Source organism: Herpailurus yagouaroundi, unplaced genomic scaffold, assembly GCF_014898765.1.
Source record: "Herpailurus yagouaroundi ecotype Mexico unplaced genomic scaffold, PumYag 162, whole genome shotgun sequence".
Taxonomy (NCBI): Eukaryota; Metazoa; Chordata; class Mammalia; order Carnivora; family Felidae; genus Herpailurus; species Herpailurus yagouaroundi.
In genome coordinates this window covers 61607777-61624922 of record NW_024412403.1, presented here as the reverse complement: position 1 = coordinate 61624922, position 17146 = coordinate 61607777, and the positions used below count along the sequence as shown (strand labels likewise).

At 40.1% G+C, this 17146-nt stretch overlaps 1 protein-coding gene across 27 annotated transcripts in view; it reads left to right on the top strand.

Annotated features, from left to right (window-relative positions):
• ZBTB20 (zinc finger and BTB domain containing 20) overlaps window positions 1-14775 on the top strand; it is a 774657-nt gene extending 759882 nt beyond the window's left edge. For all 27 annotated transcript variants that reach the window (XM_040484983.1, XM_040485001.1, XM_040484982.1 and 24 more), the window contains one exon: window positions 7461-14775. In XM_040484983.1, the coding sequence (XP_040340917.1) occupies window positions 7461-7882 (422 nt within the window). In that variant the 3' untranslated portion in view covers window positions 7883-14775. The remainder of the gene's footprint in view (window positions 1-7460) is intronic.
• Window positions 14776-17146: the final 2371 nt, after the last annotated feature.

Genomic DNA, 17146 nt, shown 5'->3' with positions numbered 1-17146 from the left:
TTGTCTGTGTGGCCATAAGCAAGTCACTTAATTTTATAACCCTCAGATTCTTTGAGTTTATAATGGAAATAATAATTTTCTTGTCTTTTGAGTAGCTGTAAAGGTATGCTACATTTAAGAGCTTGTCATAGAAGGTAAAGTACTAGCTAATGTTTAAAAAAAAAAAAAACCCATCATCATTATTATCTTAGCCCCCTCCACCCAAGAGACACTGAGATTCTTTGCTCTGTCTCACATCTCTGAATAATAAGCTCTTAACAGGTTTCCATCCTCTATGGAATTCAAATGCTGAAGCAATGTGGTGCTCCTTGGATTTCCCCTGAACTTCCTTCATAACATCAGCATTTTTTTTCATTCTTTAATGATTTTTTTAAGAGTAAAAGAAAACCCCTCACCTAACCATTCTATCCACTCCCAAACAAACCACAGAGTTTCTCCTCAGAGTTTCTCCTCAGAGTTTCTCCAGTTCACTTTACTACAGCCTCATAAAAGTTGTGAGAAAGGAAACCAAGAGTTAAGGAGGTATTTGAAAATAAGAGAGTCAGAGAAAAAAACCAAAAACACAAACCGTCCTGTCATGGAGCAAAGCAGGGCTCTTCTATGTCCCCTCCCCTCAAGAGACAAAAAAAAAGTCGAAAGAATAGGAAGGCAAGGACAGAGGACACAGAAGGATAAGACTTGGTGTCAGTGTGCATATGGAAGTCAAGCAATAGGGAAAATGCAAAAATAACCCAATAGCAGTGGTTCTCACAGTGTGATCCCCATAGCAGCAGCATACATAATCTCGGGCTCATCCAGACCTGAATCAGAAACACTGTGATGGAGCCCAGTAATCTGTGTTTCAGTGAGCCCTGATTCACATTAAGCTAGGAATCATTTCCCTAGAAGGCTGGGTGATGACGAGGATGGCATCAGGTTGCTTTTGTTACGTAACATTGTTCCCTAAAATTCCACTCATAAGAACCTATGCATTTGCAACAACTAAACCAGTTGAAAATAACAGCTTGATTTTTATAGTGGCTAAATTATATTACAGAGGCAAATATCTCATGTATGAGAGGTGAGCTAAGGCTCTCAAACTGCACAAGGACCATGGCAGATGTACGCCTCCTGGCACTTAAAATACTGACTTGTATTATTATTACGGGGTTGTGTCTGCACCTTCCTATTATAACGTGAACTCTGTGAGCCAGAAATGGTTGATAGGTAGGCAGGTGGGTAGATAGATAGATAGATAGATAAAGATATTTATATACCTTATACTTCAATATACCCAGCATAATACCTTACACATAATAAACATTCAATAAATGTTTGATCAGTGAATGAACTGAATGACCAGGATGGTATTTGAAGTGTTTATTTACCAGCAGGTATAGGTTTGCCAAATTTAGCAAACACAAATACAGGATGTCCAGTTAAATTTGAATTTTGGATAAACAACAAGTGTATTTTTAGCATAAGTATGTCCCATGCAGTATTTGTGACATACTTAGACTAAAATATTATTCATTTCTTTTCTGAAAGTCAGATTTCACTGGGTGTCATGTATTTTATCTCACAATACTATCCAGGTGGAACTGTCTTTTAAGACCAATCTTAGGACTCTTTGCTTTAAATTCTATATATGAATACAAGCTAGCATATGTAGCAGCTTAACAAATACTTTTTGAGTGAGTAAGTGAATGAATGTTCAGAAATGTGGGCATGTTTTCCCAGAGAATTTAATTCAAGGGACTTATACATAAATGCATTATTTTCTAGCAAGACTTAAATTTCTTTTTCTTTCCTTCTTTTTCTTTTTTTATTTTCTGAAGAATTTATTGTATCTGCATTTCTACTTGTGTTTTCTTCACTAACAAATGGTAGATGTTTGGGCTTTTTCTGAATCATACTATCAGCAGCCCATTTATTGGTGACCGTTTTTAGTCTGTTAGTGTCCTCTGCATATATGATAATTTTGTTTGTTACTTTGAGAAGCTCAGCTATTTCTGCCAGGAATTTGATGTAAATGGATATAGGAATTTAGTAACATAACATGTCAGAAATAGTGTAAAAATGCTGAGATCAACGTAATAATGTGATAATCCTCACACAGAATTTGGGCTATTAATTATATCAAGCCAGTGAAGAAATGAACAAGTATAAGATTTGAAATAAGAAAGCTTTGGTTTTACCACTCTCTGAGAGTGGTAAACTTCACCTTATAGAAGTTCTGCAATCAATCTGAGCCTTAGGTTTTTTTGCCACAAAATATATGGATCTTAATAATACTTGCTTTACATGGTTGCTCTAAAAATCAAATAGCATAATTTCTGTGAAAGCACTTAACCACACACACCATAAAATTACCAAAGCCATTTAAGAACATATGTTAGGGGCGCCTGGGTGGCTCAGTTGGTTAAGTATCCAACTCGATTTGGGCTCAGGTCATGATCTCATGGTTCATGAGTTCAAGCCCCAAATCCAGCTACGTGCTGACAGTATGGAGCATGCGTAGGATTCTCTCTTTCTCTCTCTCTCTGCCTCTCCCCCACTCATTCTCTCTCTCTCTCTCAAAATAAATAAACTTATAAAAAAAAAAAGAAGATATATGTTACAGTAATATCATACATTTTGCAGCATAATCCAGAGGGCAGGAAATCGTTAACAGGAGGAGTAGGTGATAATCTGGCTAGGCTGAAATCATCCTCTCATCTGTTACTGACTTGTTGGGTGACCCTCAGGACATTACCTCTCTAATGGAAATACCATCTTCTGGGGATGTTAGTATCTACCTGCTCATAAAGTTGTAGATGGATGAAGTTCCCTGAGATCTTCAAAATTCTGCCAACACCAAAATATGTTACCTGTCACTGAAGCCACAGATGCTCTCTGAATGCAATGTGTCCCCAGTTAAACAGCGCCCCCCCCCCCAGTCAGCCTCACAGTCCAAGCTGGTACCAGGATCGCACCCTCAGAAGTGGAGGCAAAGGACACCAACCATATCTCAGGTGTGTAGGCCTTCCTTCAGCTAGACTTCTCTGGTGGAGAGCAGACTTTCCAGCCAATGAAAGCTCTTTGTGACTCTGTCTGAGCACCCTTCCATTCTTGCCACTGAACCTTTCCCACTTTCTGTTCTGACCTTGATGTTCTGTATTCCAGGACTCCTTCCTTGCAAGTGACCACTTTCCCTGACCCCTACTCTCCTTTTCCTTCCCTGCTACCTACCCTCTCTCCAAGCTCCCAGTTTTGGTTTTCTGACCCCTCACCATACTCACCTAAAAAAGAGGGTGTCGTGTTAAAGTAGATGATGGAGATGCCAAGAGCATGGTAGAGACAGGTGGGAACAGTGCCTCTGAAAACATCCTGGTAATAGCATTCACTGTACTTTCTGCAAGCCTGGAGAAGCCTGGTTAGAGTGAGAAAGAATCAGCAGAATAAATGTGTTCTTGCTGAGCCCCCAATACAGAAGTCACTATTCAGAATTGGGGTGTCTCAGCCCAGTAGGATATCTTTTACTTAAACTTTGGGCAGACCCTCTGTATCTACTAACCTAACAGTATCTCTCTTCCTTTCTTTTCTTTTTTTTTTTTTTTTCTTTCTTCCCTCACTTGTCATTCATGGTAAAGCATCAGTGCTGGTCCATGAGAAGGAGTTTAAAAGAGGCTCTTTAGAGAACAGACATCAAAAACTGGAGGAGTATATACGCTCACCGCTCCCCCCACACTGTTGGAATTGTAAAGGACACTGCCGCCCCTTTGGTTTCTCCACTTGCATATAGTTTCTTGGCCTCCAGAACTCAGTTGTCGCTTGCTCAGAAACCCCCCGTCAGCGCTGTCTGCTGACATTTTATTCATGATACTGCTTCTGTCATTAGCATATGTAACTGAGAGCGGACTATACCCTTAACTCTGAATTACAAAGCTGCAGTATAATCACTTTATTGATTATCAGAAAAAAAAAAATTTCTTATCCTGAGTTGGCTTCCCCATGCAATGCAAACTATTTCTCATTTGGTTTCATTTATCATCAGTTTCTTTCTACTAAAAAGAACAGTTGACTTTTTTTTTTTCTTAAAATGATCACATACTCTGCTAAGTGCTTTATCTCTTTAGTTTTCAAAATACCTTCACAAGACAGGTCTTATTGTATTACTCTCAAGTTACAGATAAGGAAACTGAGGCTTATAGAGGTTAAGTAACATACCCAAGTCACTCAGCCAAGGAAATGAAATTCATATCTGACTCCCACATCGGTATAGCCCAAAATGGAACATTTTAAAGTGAAGGGGCTTATATGAGCTTCTCCCTTATGTTATAATTCTAGTGTCTGCTTTGGATGTTGTGTCTCTTTCTAACAATGATTGGGCTTGCCATTCCTGACTATAGTCTCAGTCCTGAAGAGCCATCCACTTCCACTCATCTTAACTCTTCATTTCTCCACACTGAAAGCAACAATTAGCAGACCACATCCATTTCATGTATAATGTTGAAAGCCCTTTCGGGGTCCCTATATGCAACAGACAGAAAAATAACAAGAAAGAAAAATATTAACATTTCTACTGAGTGATAGTGTCTCAAATTCACACATATATAAATGAAAGTTCTAGACTCCTGATTAATCTGAAAATATGCCCAATTTAGTACGACAGTTCTTGAAATACCTATGCTCTACCAACACAGCACCTTAATAATTATAGAGAGCGCTTTCCTTTAAGGAGCTCCCAAGTGCTTTACAAACATTTTTCCTCATTAACTATCATACCATTTTCTGTGGCAGGGAAGGGAACAGAATACTTTGTCCTATTTAAAATGTGGGACTGCTAATGCAGTGAGTGATTGAAGCAGGTTGCCCTCAGGTCATGTGCTGACAAGGCCTGGACTAGAGTCCTCAGGGGTTGTGGGTCAGGGTGGGCAGAAGGCCACTAAATCTGCAAAGGGCCATGGCAAGTGCTTGGTCCAGCTCCTTGCTTTCAGAAGGGGAAACGAACCCAGGGAGATTTAGAAAGCCCAGGGTCACACAGATAATTAACAGCTGAACCAACACTACATGCATACAAACAACATACAGATGTATGCTATGGAGGGAAAGATAACAACTGTGAAGAATCAATTTATAGTCAGATTAGAAGGTTGTGAAAGCAAAAAGCCTTCATGAGTGACCTTGCCTAGAGGAAAAACACACTGTAAGAAGGTGAAAGTTTCAAATAGCAAGAGCATTTTAAACATAAAGTTTCAGTAGCCACAATACCATCTGGAACTTAAGAAGGCAAGCTTCCCATTAAAGGTGATAGGTGGATATGTTTTAAAAGATGGTTGGCCAGCCTATCGTAGCCTCTAGAAAGTGTACATACTCAAAGCACAAGGATGGCAAAGACCAGCTTGAGTTCAAGCATGTTTACAGCTGACAGAAATGTTCCAACTAAAAATAACACACACGGCTGTCTCTCTTTGGGAATCTCTCATTTCAAAAGAATGTACCTACATAAACACCATGCACAGACTGAAGTCTTCTTTTAGGAATGAGGCTTCCCTAAAGTCCCCCATTTGTCCAGAAGTGAACTTCTTCTCTTCTAACCCTATGATCCTATGGACCTATCCTGTCCCATCAGTGAGAATGTAGGGAAAGAAATCAGAGAAGAGTCGAGAGGAGAGGGAGCTAGGCCAAAACATTTGTGAATAACTAAGGAAAAAAGGGTTCAAAGACCAATGACATTGTTAAGAAATTGGTAGAGTGATTCCTGAACGAAACAACCATTCCTCACTGTCCTGTGCTTCAAAACATATCCTTTTACATTTACAAACACAATGAGAAAAGGCTTCTGATGAAATCAAGTTTTGTAAAACAGATCATGAACATAAAGCACTAACACTGAGCCTGACACATATTAAGCACTGAATACATGGTGATTGTTTTCATTGCCATTATTACTATGACACCTCAAACCTCTTCTGTTTCATAATGGGGAAAACAGAAACACAGTCAAGGCACATATTTTAATTGGAAGTTAACTCAATTTTAAGAAATAGATTTTTTACCCCGATACATAATCCAGATATTGAATGGTTACACTAGAGAGTTTCAAAGGCTTGGGGCCTTGGGCTGGGTTATGGAAGAGTACATAGAAGAACTTTTTTCTCCGAGGTGGGTGCCTCCACTAGGCAATCAGTAATGAGGTGGGGCAGATGGAAGCACCCTAAGGCATTTCATCTCACCTGTCAAAAGCAGAGCTGAGAACAAACAGCACCAACAAAAACAAGGGTCTGTTCATCCAAAGAGATGTCACAGGCCCGTGGATGTTACTACATTTAGTAGTAGTAGTATTACATTTAGTAACAGTATTTTTGCTTACCTTAATCTTTTTAACAGGCTTGAACATTTGGTTTCTAAGCCAACAGCAAACCAAAGCAGTAAACAGGAGAAAGAAGGATTTCCGCCAACAGGCCGAGAACAAAGAAAGAGAAAACTATTTTTTAAATTGACCCCAGAGTTCAAAAATGCGTATGGAACCATTTAATTGGGGGTCGGGGGAAAGGATAGTCTTGCAATAAGAATACCATGAGAGTATTCCCATACCACCCTTGGTGGTCTGCAAAGTGATTTCATATGTATTTATGTCAACACTAGCACAGTGAGGTAAGTAGGACTGTATACCTCAGAGGCATTTGGAGACTCGTCCGAGAGCCGTGCCGAGCGTTGGTGCCCGGATTTGAACAGGACCATTTGACTCTGTTGTGCTGTCCACCACCTACTCAACCTCCGTACCAGACAAAGCCAGTCTGCAGCTCAGCGCAGTCAAGATGGAATAGCCAGTTAACTCTAACGTTACATTTCAGGGAGATTTTTGTGTAAAATAAATCAAATTTAAAGTGTAGCTTTTCAGAACGACTTGTGCCTATATTTTGGAACAGTAATGACTTGGCCAATATTTTCCAGACCTGTCAAGGCACAGGTGCATTCACTTAGACAGAATACTGGAAATGGAGACTGTCCCCCGAAGAGCCAAGCTATATAACCACTGTCCTTGGTTTCTAAAGATTCTAGAGAACCCTACGTCTTCAAAGATCTCTCCTCTCTCTTATTTCTTGCGTGTGTTTGATAAAATTAATGGGAAACACACACTTAAATCTCCTCATGATGATGCTGAAAACAACCCCCTAAAAGTCGCCATCCCTTTTCATCACAGAATGTCCTTTGGAAGCCTTTAGTGGGGGACTATCTTGTAGCTTTCCAAGAGAGCCATTTTCTGGCCTGGGGACGTGGAAAACTAGATGGTCCTGGCATCACCTTAAAGCAAGGTCTCTCAGAACATGACAGGCCAGGAAGGCCTGGATCTTTCCAGGGCAGTGTGAACCAGTCAGATTTGTTTTTTAATTGTTTTGTTTTTGTTTTCTGTTGTCTTGTTCTTCCGTCTCTCATTCTCTCTCCCTTGCTGTGTCTCGCTGCGTCCTGCTCGCTGTCTCTTCCCACACCGACAGGTGAGAAGCCCCACCAATGCAGCATCTGTTGGCGCTCCTTCTCCTTAAAGGATTACCTTATCAAGCACATGGTGACACACACAGGAGTGAGGGCATACCAGTGCAGCATCTGCAACAAGCGCTTCACCCAGAAAAGCTCTCTCAATGTGCACATGCGTCTCCACCGGGGGGAGAAGTCCTATGAGTGCTACATCTGCAAAAAGAAGTTCTCCCACAAGACCCTCCTGGAGCGACACGTGGCCCTGCACAGTGCCAGCAACGGGACCCCTCCCGCGGGAACACCCCCAGGTGCCCGCGCCGGCCCCCCGGGGGTGGTGGCCTGCACCGAGGGGACCACTTACGTCTGCTCCGTCTGTCCAGCAAAGTTTGACCAAATCGAGCAGTTCAACGACCACATGAGGATGCACGTGTCTGACGGATAAGTAGTTATCTTTCTCTCTTTCTTATGAACAAAACAAAACAACAAAAAAGAAACAAACAAACAAAAAAAGCTATGGCACTAGAATTTAAGAAATGTTTTGGTTTCGTTTTTACTTTCTGTTTTTGTTTTTTGTTTCGTTTCATTTTGTACTACATGAAGAACTGTTTTTTGCCTGCTGGTACATTACATTTCCGGAGGCTCGGGTGAATGATAGTTTTCCCAGCCTCCCTCGGATGGTGGCCTTAAGGCCTGGTAGTGCTTCAAGAGGTCCACTGGTTGGATCTCTAGCTACTGGCCTCTAAATACAACCCTTCTTTACAAAAAAAAAAAATCTTTAAAAAAAAAAAAAAGTAAAAAAAAAAATTTTTTTTTTCACTTGTGAAGAGCACTACAAAAAAATCTATAACAAAATCTAAAAGGCCTACTGTCTTTAAGTACACCGCTTGCAGTGTTTCAGTGGACATTTTCACAATTCTGGCCGCTCGGACTTCACAGTAACCAGTTAAAACTGTGGAATATCGCTTCTGGTTGAAAACCCAGAGGAAAGGCCCTGCTGTTTTCCACCTACCACGTTGTCTGATTTCATAAAAGGGCTGGGGGGGTGGGAACGGGCAGTGGGTTGGGTGGTGTGGGAAAGGCGAATGGCAGGCTTCTCCCCCAGATTCTGCTGAGTCTGCACCCCCTGGCCCACCTCCTTCATATCCCCCCTTTCAGCAGAAGCCAGGAAGACTTGGACAAGCATCAAGCAACAGTGGCTATCGTATTTATTCAGTGTCTTCGCTGAGCCACAGCCTCAGCACAATCAAGAGGGACTTTCATGAAAGGCAGGAATGCAGATAAAACAAAGATATCAGAGGTTTGCACCTATGTTTCTAGGTACAAGAGAAGGATTATTTCCAACAATCTTTGCAAAAAAAAAAAACAAAAAAAAAGTGTCAGGATATATTCTTGTGGAAGAGAAAAAGAAAGAGAAATGGAGGGTGGGGGGGAATAATAAAAAGTTCTTGAGGCTTTTTTAATTCAAAATTTTATAGAGGGGCAAAAGTGACGTTTACCAGATAGAATGCTGATTTTTTTAATATATTTACGACAGTATTTGTGTAAAAAAAAACAAAAAAAAGTGAGATTGTTAAAAGTAATTTTTTTTTCGTTTTGGTTTTGCATACACTGCCACCGATCCCTTCTCTTTTATTTCACACACGTATATATATTTTTTGGTAAGTCAAGACTGTTAAGGTTAGCGCTACTGCTTCCAGATAGAAAGAATAAAAGGCAATTAAAGTTATATTTGAAAGAGAGGAAGGATATTTTCTTCATATTTTTTTTAATTTTTCTTAATTTTTATTATTTTAAGTATTGCCTGGGTTGCTGAGGGCCTCTGTGGCCAGCCCATCCCTGCTGTAATTTGAACCTGCTGCTTTGTATTTTGATACGTAGTTCTTTGACTTTTAGCAAAGCGTTAAGTTGCTCCACTGAATATTTTTTTCAACTGATCCATCTAGAATTCTGTTCTTTTTCATGGGAGGACTTTATCTTTCAGAAACAGATTCCTTGCTTCTCTATAAGTTCATTGAGATCTTATGATTCTAGAATTTTTATTGACTTTACTTCTTTTCTTTAAGGAAACGCTAGTAGTCTAGAGGCCGTGACAAATGGGTTTTCCTTTTGTGGTCAGCCAGGAGGAGGAGTTCAGGCCTCCTCACCCTTCACAACTACAGAGAGCAGCGTTATCAGAAGCCTGGTACAGATCAGGATGCCTTGATGCCAAAATTACTTTCTTCCTTTCAAATGTCACCTTCTGACTATTTCCACCATGGTTGAAATAAGATGACCGTCCTTTAGATGATTTCTTAACCCTTGCTTTTGGGAAAGTTTTAAAGAAATTAACAGATATTTCTCAGATGGCAACATCCATCATTCAAAAGGCCACCAGTCCATTGCATCATCCTAGATGCCACTCTCTCTTCCTAGTTGGGATTTCTCTCCTCGGTCCTGATCAAAGCATCGTAATAGGGATTTTTCCATTCTAGACAGTGTCCTGAAGGGATTCCATCTCAAATAGAAGAATTCTTAAGCCTAACAAATATTCCAAAGGTGATTTTATTGCTGGGCATGTTTTAACACTCTTCAGGGGGGAAAAGGACATCTTTAAACAAAGCAGAAACACCAAACCACAATTTTAAAAAAAGAAGCAAAGACAGTATTTTAGTTTCAAAATTGCTTTGCATTTTAATTCTCCTGTCAGCGACTTATTTGCAAAAACTGCAACAAATGAGAAGAAATCTTCCAAGGGAAGCAACTCTGTAATGGCGAAAATGCTCTTACTCGTATATTTTAGATATTGGTTAACTCGGATCTTTTCCATAAGTTCTTGGTGATGTTTAGTAGGATTAGTGCAACTAGGGTATATGTGGGTTTTATTTGGTCCTATGGTCCTTTATTCGGTAAATAATTTGCTAGAAGTTTAATGTAGACTTGGATGGTTAACTGATGAGTGTCACTCATCGTGATTTCTAAGAGGAGTTCTAACAAGAGCTATGTGTCCAAAATTGACCTGTTTTAAAAGTTAGTGGGGAACAGCTTCAGAAATAAGATAAAGTCCATTTTTCTCTGCTAATTTTGCATTTAAAAATAGCAGTGTTGTTAAGACTCTATATTTCCACTTACTGCCAACAGAGGGAGCATTAGTTAATTAACCATGTCATGGAATTGTTTTGATCTCTTGAAAACAACTCATTCAACCCATGACATAAAAAAGAAAAAATTGACATTAAGAAAAAAAGTTGTTTAATCTGGAGGAAAAATGACATGAAATCACTCAGCATGTGCTACAAAGGAAGAAGCCAAAAGCCACTTCAAAATTTTTTCAGTTATTTGACAGTAGCTGACTTAAGTAAGATAGTGTCCTTATTCCAACCTTAGCAAAGTAGGCAGAATTTACAATACTTCTAGAAAAGTTGATCTTGGGTGCCATAGTGGGCCACATTTAGCAATCTGCTTCTTAAATCAGAGGGAGACCCATTTACCCTAATGCTGATTTGCCATGTGAAAATCTAAGCAATTGGTTTAAAATAAAATCCACATTTTGCTATAGAACATGTAGAGGGAAGAACTTCCACTTGGGTTTGAAACACTAATATTCATCCCTTCCTTTCAAATGAAGCATCTCTTTTTTAAAAATGTTGGAGAACTCCCCAAGAATTCTTGGGGAGGTGATGCAGTCATTATAACCACACGGACTCTCCAGGTTTGCATAGCAGTCGACTTTTTCTTACTGTATGTCTATTCCTCCCAAACACTCATAGTCTAAAATAGTTGGCAGATTTGTTCTCTAGAGAGAGGAAGAAGCTAGACTGCAGATCTAAACTGGGGAGCCATGAACTTGCTACGGGGTCATTACTGATCTCTTGAAAGGGCTACCTTCTAAACCGATGTAAACTAGACTGTACCTATTTCAAAAGGATAAAGATGCTTTTAGATCGGCAATCCTTACTTTTAAATTAAATAATTCCCAACATCTTAAGAAATGGGGAAAACATTTTGCTTCAAGAATAGACGATGAGCATGAATCCTTTATTTTTTAGTTTCAAATGCAACAATCTTCTTACATTTAGAACTTCATGCTAGGATGCTATGAGTGCTAAAAAAAATTTTTTTTCAGTAGTCAGGGGAAAAAAATAGATAAAATGGAAGCAAATGTTCCAGATTTAAGACCTCTTAGGATGAATACAGGGAACAAGAACTGGTTTGGAAAAGAACATTTTTTTTTAGTAATTTATGATTTAAAAGTGGGTTAGCTGAACAAGGGAAAGGAAAAAAAGTCAAAGGAGAATATTTATCTCATGACATTTAGATATAGTTATGAAAAATAAAATTTCCCAGCACTGAAAACATTGGTAGCATCTCAGCATGGAGGGCAATAACTATAATAAATGCCAATATTTGTTCCAAAAAAAAAAACCGAAATGTGTAAAATATAGTCCCCAAAAAGGAAGGAATTGGAACAGATGGATCTGATACAGATTTACACATGGGAAAAGATTAAGAAACAAGCAAGGCAAAAATAATTTGAAATGAAAGTGTCTGTATCAAAATGGCTTTTACTATATATTTTAATTGAGTTGTAAACTTTAGGTCCTAATAATAGTTTCATAGGCTTTTTCCTGCCCAGATTCCTAATGCTCTGAAACTGTTTGTGCCATGAGTAAGTGTGGTGGATAATTTCCTTCTTCTGTTCCAGCTTTAGTCTATTCCTTCTTCTGAGGCATCTTGGAGCCCACAATAGTTCGCAGCCCTAGAAGGAAAAGACTTGGATTGGCTTTGTTGAAAAGTTATGGGTTTTATTTACCATCCCAATATTCTATAAGGACCAAGAAACCCCTTTGGAACCCATGAACCATTAGAATTTATACATTCTGATATGAGAAGTAAAAAGGTTTCCTCTGGGTGTATGAGCTTCAAGTAAGTCCTAATGCCTTGACCTACTTGTGTGTCCATCTTACAAGCACACCAGCAGTATGTGCCCAGCCCATACCCCAAATCTATTTTCCCTCAGCAGTTGAAAATGAGGTGTGCCCCTTATAAAATCCCTCAGGTCCCTGACAGAACATAATAAAGGTTCATGTACCTTCCTAGATGTGCTTCCTCCATCATGCTCCCCAACACCTGTTGCCTTTAGGAAAGGGAGCAGTGAGCTAGATCTGGCCAGGATTCATACTCGACATACCCATTCAGGAGACTTTCTCTCTTGTTACAGAAGATGTTATTTAATCAGCTGAGGCTGGGAGCAGAGGGTATGAGATTCTGCGGAAGAGGTATCAGATAACCAAATCAGGACTGCTTCTGCTGTGCAAAAAAGAAACAAAATGAAGGTGCAATGCAAGAGCAGACACAACCTGAGATGCCCTTGGGATTTCGAAGGGAGGGTGCCGTTTCTGTTGTGACCTGACTCTTAAAAGAAATCTCCTGAAAGAATTCTTTAATTTAGTCATGAGTTGAAGTCCAGGGTAATGGAAGCCCTGGGGAAGAGAACAAAAGGACTGCACACTGTATTCAGCACCCAATAATGCGAAACCAAAAAACATCCAATCCCAACCCTAGGAAGTTTGGCAAGAAGTATTTAGAGAAATCTCTGGGCTTTTCCATGGGTAGTAGGGTCGACAGACTTTCTTTTGAGTGATTTCTGGCTCTGAGAAACCTCTTTACTCACTAGAAAAGAACTTTCTTTAAATGGCCAATTTTATCCCCCAGAAAAAGAAATTTAAAAAAATAAAATAAAATAGGACACTAAAGACAGAACCATGTGACTTGGTAACAAACAAAAGGAAGGGTGCACTAGAATTTCAATAGATTTCCTAATTCCATAGAAAAAGCAAGGCAACCCAAGGCCTTTCCATCTGCAGTGCTTGAAGAGAGTGCTTGTGCTGACCCAGCCCCCTGGGGCTTTCTGAGGCTCCACATAACCTCCCCATTGGGATGGGGGCAGCCCCTTTCTCTTCACGTTGTCATGAAGAAAAAGACCCTTCTCTGAGGTGCCCAGGAAATAGATTGCATGGGGCAAACTTTCAAAAGCTATCTCTACCCTGGTGCTCAGGCAGCATGTGGAGACAGAAAAGGGGGCGCAGAAGAGCTCTTGCTCTCCAGTGAGAATATTTTCATATTCCCAAGGGCTCTCTGTGTGGAGTTACCATTTCTCATACTGCTTAAACCTCCGCAAGAGGAAAAGCTGTAGTGACTCAGTGTTCGTGTAAACACAAAACATGGAAATTACTAACCCAAAGCATCATTTCTAGCACTAGGTATTACGATAATGAGCCTGATCAAAATTGCCCAGAGATTTTTCTAAGTCTCTCAATAATTTTTTGTCCTTGAACACTGAATCCACAGTGGTCAGAGATGCACCTTAACAGATCCCAAAAATGGTTTGGAACACTAGGATTTGTTTTGCATTCTTTTTAGGATGGAGAAGTAGAGGATGAGGGCTGCATGAGCATGGTGTTCTTTGTCAGAACTATGTATTTCACTGAAAAGTGGTAAAAATGTCCTGGGTTGAAATAACTGACTGAAACACCCTGGGTTCCAGTGGTTCCTGAGGCCCGGCCTATTGAAAACCTTCAGGCTGAAATCTAATCTGAAGTGACCTCAGTCGAGGTATTTTCACCAGAAGCCACTTACAGTAAAGAATTATTGCCTTAAATCAGAAAGCCCAGGGAAGAGAACAGAGGTTAGAGAGCTTGGAAGGGTGCAAAGTCTTAGTCGTCTATTTCTTGCTTTTTAATGGTTGCATTATCATCAAAATGAGCCCTATTCACGAGTGAAGACTATGAAAACAGCGGTTTTGCAGGGAGGCATCAAACTTCTCTGGAACTGACAGTTCTCAGGAAGTGGCTGCTATTTTTTCATATCTTATTTCAGTGACATAGGTCTGGGCTGGGTGTAAAATAGGCATCATATTAGTCAAATAGTAAATCCCATAAGACATGATCACAGGTGCCTGGTATGCCAGTTTTAATCATTTCTTTAATAGGGAGAATAGTCTCTACAAAAAGCTTTCTTTATACAGTATATATTTACTTCTAGACTCAGTTTTCCTCAGTGTAGGTGAGCATCTGGTCCATCTGGTGGTTCTTTGTTTAAATGCAAACTCACAACTCGCAAATCTTCAATGATGGAGCATAATCTGCAGATCATAGAGGAAACCTAGCCACAATTATGGGAATCCCGGCTTTTGAGATACCTAATTAGGATATAGAAAGTCCCTACCAGTCCTCTTGCAATTTCAGGGGTTTCCTTGGTTCCAAATACCTCAGTGAGATTCTGATACACGTAAAATAGAAAAGAAAAAAATTAACCCCATAAGAGACATCTGTTTCCACTACTGTTACAACAGAAGTTTGGAATTGCCCAGCAAAATCCTTGTCATTTCGATGTAGATTCCAGTAATGAAAAGGACTTAACCCAGCTAGTAGGTCACGGCTGCTGTCCAAAATGTCTATACGTGAGTACACATTATGCATGTACACACGCAGTGTGAGGTGCTCTCAGTACAAAACTGTTGTGCGTTCATATTCCCCAGTGACAAGACAGATTCTGGAATTTCTAGCTAGTCAACGGTCTCACATATCTTCTATCTGCTTCTGCTCTGTTGCCTTAGTTGGGTGCATCAGCGCCATCCACTATCTGTGATGAGGGCATTCTGGAGGAGGTCAACCATCAGTCATTTCTATGTACCTGTTTCATGAGAAACTTGAATATGCTGTGCAGAGTAGAGTGCACGTAACAAACTCTGTACTTCTGCTGGATTTCCTGACGTGTGTGCATACGTATGTGTTTGCGTGTATACTTGTAGTCTGGGAGTGCGTGTGCCTCTCAAAGGAGGCACACGCAGGCATAGGCCCTGGTGCATAGATACGGCTCCCTCTTCCTACCATTGTGCTCAAGACTTGTGGCTCCCTTCCCAGGAAGCAGTCACCTGCCCACTCTGTTGCTTTTTGTAACGTTTCGGAGTTGGGAGAAACAAAGGCAGCTTGTTGGATCCACAGCAAACCTACAGGGACAGGCTGTTTTCCTCCAGGAGAAGGTAGAACACAAGTACTCAAGTGGTACACAGAGCAAGAGAGCGGCAGGCTGGGGCACCTCCCTTGGTCTCCTGGGGAGGAGGGGCATGAGGCCAGGGAGCAAGGCCCGGGACAAACTTTGGTCCGAGCCAGTCCATGGCTTGAAAGCCTCCATTCCTTTCCTCTATGGAACCCAGCGTGTGCACACAAACACCCGCCCACCCGTAAGTTTTACTCCCAAACTAAAGCTTCCTCATCCTGCTTGCATCGGGGGTTCATCATCGTAATTCCAGACTGTGTCTCCTGAAACCAACGTGGCCTTTGCCGAAGTCTTTCCAGGAGTGGGTTGTTTACTGTGTCTAGCAAACCAATAGACTCTCGGAGGGAATCATTTTTGGTAGTCTGTAAGAATTGACGGCTCTCGCCCATCTCAAACGTTAAAGTAGAACGCTGCTCTGGGGCACTGGTCTGCACAAATGGACCTGGCTCTCGTAGCCGACCTTTAGGGTGGCCTGGAAACCATCGGGTTCAGTTTTCTCACTCCCATGCCCTTCTTTTACTAGATGGACTATTATTTTTTATGACATGTAGGTTATTTCTGCTAATTCGCAGAATTCAGAGGACATTTTCTTTCCTCTTCTATTTTGGTGACTTTTCCCCTCCCCCATTAAGGCAGGCTACTTACACTTAGCAGCTTTTCGTTGTTGTTCTCTTTGAAAATGTATATTGTCTTTCTATATCCAAAAGTCTGTGACTGTAACCATAGGCATTTCTTTTTACTGGAAGAAAAAATGAGTTGTTCGTTTTTGGTTTTGTTTTTGTTTTTTTTAATTAACAGTACTAGTGACTTTGTGGAAGAATATGAGTTACATTTAGGTATGCTTACTTAAGTACAGTACACTACATTGCAGTATTTCTGAAAGCTAGAACATACACATTATATATAACAACTCTATATTGAAATATATATTACATTATAGTCATTTTAACTTTGAATCTGCCTATGATCATGAGTTGATTGAAATATTATTTCTTTGCATTTATCACCCATCACCAACCTGCTGCAGTTAATCTGGTGCATTTAATAATAATCATTACTGCTCTAGTTCGCTTTTTATATTATCAGCTTCAGTATTGTCTTGACATGATTTTAGAATTTTTTTTTAAAGCTCAGACTTAGCAAATGTAGGAAAGTGAAAACTTTTTTTTAAGAAAACATTTCTTTTCCGGTGTGGCTGATACAAAGAGGTTCATATCCAAAGTGATCTTGTTTAGCTGGCCCTCTCAATATCTGAAGAACAAAAGAAGTGCATATGAATGTATCTGTGATTTTCCCTTTTAGGACTGTCACTGTTCTATATTTGCTTTTGAAAATATGACCAAGGGGCTCCTTAACTTCCATATGATCTGACCAACAATTACAGGCTGCATTTGAAAGGGCTGCTCATCTGAGAAGCATAAGGGAGTGAAATGCCTAGCTGTCCCAACTGGGTTTTCATACATTTATTTTAATACAGCTCCTTTCCTGACTAATTTCTGTTTTCAGTGTGCTTTACAATTATTTTAACTAGTCTTCAATGCTTCCCTGGAGGCAGCTTGGCAATATAACATTCATTTTCCTAGGAGATTTTTCTTTCTTAAATAAAACCAGAATTTGAGGAACTTTTTCATGACAGAGGCTGATAGAAATAGAACTGAGAAATAGGGAT